Source organism: Sapajus apella, unplaced genomic scaffold (assembly GCF_009761245.1).
Source record: "Sapajus apella isolate SASKATOON/1434 unplaced genomic scaffold, GSC_monkey_1.0 scaffold4669, whole genome shotgun sequence".
NCBI classification, from domain to species: domain Eukaryota; kingdom Metazoa; phylum Chordata; class Mammalia; order Primates; family Cebidae; genus Sapajus; species Sapajus apella.
Window position 1 is genome coordinate 1 of NW_022441595.1, and position 5,335 is coordinate 5,335.

Genomic DNA, 5,335 nt, shown 5'->3' on the forward strand with positions numbered 1-5,335 from the left:
ATGGTCTCGATCTCTTGACCTCGTGATCCACCCGCCTCGGCCTCCCAAAGTGCTGGAATTACAGGCTTGAGCCACCGCGCCCGGCCTAAAACAATGTCTTTAATAGGCAAAACCAAATTAATTGTTTACTACTACCAGACACTTGTCTAAGCTTCTCATCAACCCTATAAGGTTTATGTTACAGTTGTAAAATGTAGGTAAAGAGAGGTTAAGTAATTTGCCTAGAAATCATAGAGCTAAAAAGTGGTAAGCAGAATGGCTTCGAACGCTGATCTACATCTTATGGTCTAGGGTTGTCCAAGTCTGTTAGGTGAGCTCAGGAGGATAACTAGATCTGGGGTCAGAAGACTTCAAACTGTATCTCTCCTCTGCCAGCCGTGTTATCTTGAGCCTGTCCAAGGCACTTTCACTTCTAAAATATGGAAATTCTACTTCACAGGTTTGTGAAGCTTCATTATGATAGTGAGTGTAAATAGTAAGTGTTTCGAGATTTTTCAACTATAAAATATATGTCATCTTGGGTGAGTAGCTGTCTTTGAGCTTCATCTGTAAATTGAGGCTAATAATCACGGCATGATATGTGCTCATTGTGAAAATGAAATAAGACAATGAATGTAAACCATATGATACATTAATGCACCGTGCCTTGGACCACATAATTCAATCCAAACGCTAGTTATTATTCAGCACAATACTTCATTTTCTTTTTCTCGCTCATGTAGTAAAATTTTAATAAACCTCTTGATGAGTAACATTGGAGATGGGATGAAAAAACCCCAGAGGACAGAGAATAGGTAAACTTTCTTTTTCTTTTAATTACATTCTTCCTAATTCCACTTTTTAGACAGAAGGCTGAGGCCGGGGTGCTGGGGAACCTTGCAGTGCTGGGATTCCCGTTGACACCCCGACGGAGCTTGGCTGCAGAGCCCCGAAGTCCCGCACTTCCGCCCGCCAGGTGGCGCTGGTTCTGACGCCGACTCCCGGAGAGACTAAGGCCGGCCACTCAAGATGGCGCCGTCCGCGTTGCTGCGTCCCCTCTCCCGGCTGCTGGCCCCCGCCAGGCTCCCGAGCCGCTGTGAGTGTCTCTCCTCTTGCAGGCCAACTGGACCCTCAAATTACCCCTCCTAAGACGGACCCAGCCCGCGAGTGCAGGAGGCGGCAGCGGCCCGGGCTCGTCCTGCAGTGACCTTCGCCAGCCAGCGGGCCCAGACCTGTCCCCTACATGAGACTCTGCTCCCCATCACCCGCCTCTAGCACTTATCTAAGTGCGACCTGACCACTCTTGGCCTTTGTAAATGGACTTTGGGTCCCTGCCTTTCCCAACTCTGCACGTTCGGTCCCGTAGACAGGGAGAGGAGACACCCTCCCCGGGGCGCCCACTACTTGAGCACTCCCGAGTCGTCTGAGGGTCTGTAAGCCTTAAATGAGTCTTTGAAGGCGTCGGGCAGGACTGGTGCGACCTGTCTAATTCTGCCAGTGGCCCTGGGCGAGTTAGTTGACCTCTCTGAACCTCTATTTCCTTGACTGTTTAAGTGGGTGATGGGTGAGTTGAAGGGAGAGTTAAATGCAATAATACGCACATAGATATTAGGGTTTTTTCCCTACAAGGCAGTAAGTTACAGATTTACAGACACTCTGCCCTTTCAGCTTCAGCGCGGTCGAAATTCTACGCGCGAGACCCTCCGAATGCCAAACCTGACTGGCTGAAAGTTGTGTTGTCCGTGGGCACCAGCATCTTCTTGTGGGTCTATGTAAGTACTTTACTACCGGATGTCATGAGACTATGCCAACATAGTAGGAGAATGAGGTAGCATTGCGAGATTGGTGCTGTTACGTTGTATGGCAGTGAAACTCTCCTAACAGGAGGATATTTATATAATCGCTGAGAACATAATTAGCCATAAGGAAAATCCCAAGGACTAAAAAGAAATTAAGATTTCAGCAACATTGAAAAAGTATGAAATTTATTATTGTTTCTTAACATGATTTTGTAAGGAATAGCAGTTTTACTGAATAGTAATTATACTTTATTAATGAGAATTGAGGCTGATTGGAGTTCTATGAAGGCACCTTTTTCAGATGCTGTAAAAAGTTGTACAAACCAGCAATGTACAAGTTGTACAAACTGAATCCCAGTAGACTTCCAAAACGTTAGGTTTTAATCAGTTTGTTTAAATACACTGTTGGAAATTGTACTTAGTGTGTAGCGACCTTTTTAAAAATTTTTTCACGTCACGTGCTTCACACATAAACTTGTATTTAATCATTTCAACAACACTATGTGATACCTACTATTGTTGACCCGTTGCAGATAAGAAACATACTTGGAGAAATTAATTTGCTGAACTCAGTTCTCCTGACTTCAGAAGCCACACTATCCTATAGACCACTGTGAAACATGGCCTATGTAGAGATAAAATTATTTTTTAAAGTTAAATTGTCTGCTATATTAATATTTAAAATTCTATTTATTATCTAATGGGTCAGGGCTTCCTCAACTGGCCCCCAGGTCTTAGATATTTTAATTTTCTTGTTAAAGTGGTTCAGATTTTTGATTAGGAAAGGGATGAGAGATTTTGAGTCGCTTACAACTTAATAGTAACTCGTCTTTTTGAATAATATTGCTTATCATGAATTTTATACATTCTTAATTTAAGGTTTACTCTAACAAGAAGCTTGATTACTGCTGAAAACACTAGTGATTGAACTTGGATCTTTGATTGCCATGAATGTCATTGTATATAAACCGTTTTTCCAGTTGCATATTCTGTCAGACAGTGGTTCTAAAAAAATGTGACTGTCCTCCATGACATCTAAGTAAAACACATACAGTTTTGTGGAGGGGTTGGTCATTCAATCAAGGTATCACACTTCTAACGTTAGAAGCATAACACGAATCCACCAACCAGCCTGGATCCCATTTAATAACCAAGTTCTGCTGTGTCATGTTGATTTACCCCTGATAAGGCATTTCATTACATTTATTACCCACCAAATGAGAAAAATTTTTTGGCAGTAGTTGAATTTAAATTTTTGGCCAGGCATAGTGGCTCACACCTGTAATCCCAGCACTTTGGGAGGCCGAGGTGGGTGGATCACCTGAGGTCGGGAATTCGAGACCCACCTGGCCAATGTGGTGAAACTCTGTCTCTGTTAAAAATACAAAAATTAGCCAGGCGTAGTGGCAGGTGCCTGTAATCCCAGCTACTGGGGAGATTAAGACAGGAGAATCGCTTGAACCCAGGAAAAGGAGGTTGCAGTGAGCTGAGATTGTGCCATTGCACACCAGCCTGTGCAACAAGAGCAAAACTCCATCTCTAAATAAATAAATAAATAAATAAATTTTTAAGGGCTCCCTTCTCAAATTTAGTATGTCAGATTGTGGTGATCAAGTGTATACCATTACAAGTTTTTGAACTTGGATCTCTTAGCCTTTTATTTCTAACCAGAATAGTTGTTTATTTTTTGTATTCTTATTCATCTTACAAAATATAAATATCCAGGAAGATTACATTTCTAATTTTAACTGTTTAACTATTTGTAGCTCATCAGAAAACATAATGAATATATTTTAGAGTACAAAAGAAGAAATGAACTGGAATAAACTTGAAATACCAATACAGTAAGTATACAAGTTTACTGGATGAATAGATAATGCAAATTAACTTGACCTCTTTTTTAAATACTGAAAAACAGTCTTGTTATTTGTTTTGTATTAGGTTTATACATTTTGGTACCCATATTTCTGTCTGTGAGAAATTTATAAATTTGTAATACCTTGCCTCAAGCAGTTGGTTTGGGTTTTAGGGGTTTTTGTTTGTTTGTTTGTTTGTAGACCTGTTTGCTAGGCTGGTCTCAAACTCCTGGCCTCAGGTGATCCTCTCTCCTCAGCTTCCTAAAGTGTTGGGATTATAGGCATGAGCCCTTTTGCCGGCCTCAAGAATCTTTTAGCAGAATCTTTTTTTTTTTTTTTTTTTTTTGAGACCGAGTTTCACTCTTGTTACCCAGGCTGGAGTGCAATGGCGCAATCTCGGCTCACAGCAACCTCCACCTCTTGGGTTCAAGCAATTCCCCTGCCTCAGCCCCCCAAGCAGCTGGGACTACAGGCGTGCACCACCATGCCCAGCTAATTTTTGTATTTTTAGTAGAGACGGGATTTCACCATATTGACCAGGATGGTCTCGATCTCTTGACCTCGTGATCCACCTGCCTCGGCCTCCCAAAGTGCTGGGATTATAGGTGTGAGCCACCGCGCCCGGAGCAGAATCATTTCTAATCATTAGTCTTTGACTCTGTTCAAAGAAAGATATGTTTAAGAATGAAACTAAAATCACATTATTTTCCTAAATCTAATAGTGCTTTACACCTTGTTTTCATGGCACTTACAACAAATTATTATTCTTTGTGTGTGTATTTCTTAACATCTGTTTGGTATATTCCACACTCGAGTGTGAATTCCATGAGAACAGAAACCTGTTTTATTAATTGTTATTTATTCAGCAACTTACTCATCTTGTCCATTTAGAGTTTAATATTTGTAGAAGTGATGAATGTATAAGGACAATAGATTTTTAAATTTTTTCTGCATGACTATTTCATTATGAGTGTCACTACAACTAATATCCAATTGGACAGTTCCTGGTAAAAACCTAGTTATGAACAAAATAGCATATTCTGCATGGTCTAGGATTTAAAAGAGAAAGTTTGTATATATGTAATACACACACGTGGCTGGGTGTAGTGGCTCACGCCTATAATCCCAACACTTTGAGAGGCCTCGAGGCAAGGAGTTTGAGACCAGCCTCGCCAACATGGTGAAACCCCATCTGTACTAAAAATACACAAAAACTAGCTGGGCATGGTGGTGCACGCCTGTAGTCCCAGCTACTTTGGGAGGCTGAGGCACAAGAATTACTTGAACCCGGGAGGCGGAGGTTGGGAGGTTGCAGTGAGCCAAGATTGGGCCGCTGTACTCCAGCCAGCCTGGGTGGCAGAACAAGACTCTTGTCTCAAAAATAAATAAATAATTTAGAAGTATATACACCTGGCCAGGCATGGTGGCTCAAACCTGTAATCCCAGCACTTTGGGAAGCTGAGGTGAGTGGCTTACCTGAGGTCAGGATTTCAAGACGAGCCTGGCCAACATGGTGAAACCCCGTCTCTACTAAAAATACAAAAAATTAGCTGGGTGTGGTGGCAGGCACCTGTAATCCCAGCTACTCAGGAAGCTGAGGAAGGAGAATTGTTGAACCCAGAAGGCAGAGGTTGCAGTAAGCCGAGATTGTGCCATTGCACTCCGGCCTGGGCAACAAGAGCGAAACTCCGTCTCAAAAAA

At 42.0% G+C, this 5,335-nt stretch overlaps 1 protein-coding gene across 2 annotated transcripts; it reads left to right on the forward strand.

Moving 5' to 3' along the window:
- The first annotated feature begins 435 nt into the window (after window positions 1-435).
- NDUFC1 (NADH:ubiquinone oxidoreductase subunit C1) lies at window positions 436-3,614 on the forward strand. Of its 2 annotated transcripts, XM_032273607.1 has the most exons (4): window positions 436-475; window positions 845-1,075; window positions 1,648-1,751; window positions 3,545-3,614. In XM_032273607.1, exons 2-4 carry the CDS (start codon window positions 1,009-1,011, stop codon window positions 3,602-3,604), a joined length of 231 nt encoding a protein of 76 aa, XP_032129498.1. In that variant the 5' UTR covers window positions 436-475; window positions 845-1,008; the 3' UTR covers window positions 3,605-3,614. The 2 variants fall into 2 exon arrangements, with proteins under 2 accessions (XP_032129498.1, XP_032129499.1); XM_032273608.1 differs by lacking the exon at window positions 436-475 and having other exon boundaries at window positions 826-1,075.
- The last annotated feature ends 1,721 nt before the right edge of the window (window positions 3,615-5,335 follow it).

What these genes read in the sequence shown, in the direction of transcription:
- NDUFC1 (XM_032273607.1), top strand. Translation starts at nt 1,009, where the DNA reads ATGGCGCCGTCCGCGTTGCTGCGTCCCCTCTCCCGGCTGCTGGCCCCC. An exon ending in CGCCAGGCTCCCGAGCCGCT is followed by an intron (nt 1,076 to 1,647) that starts GTGAGTGTCTCT and finishes CTGCCCTTTCAG; the next exon opens with CTTCAGCGCGGTCGAAATTC. An exon ending in GCATCTTCTTGTGGGTCTAT is followed by an intron (nt 1,752 to 3,544) that starts GTAAGTACTTTA and finishes AACTATTTGTAG; the next exon opens with CTCATCAGAAAACATAATGA.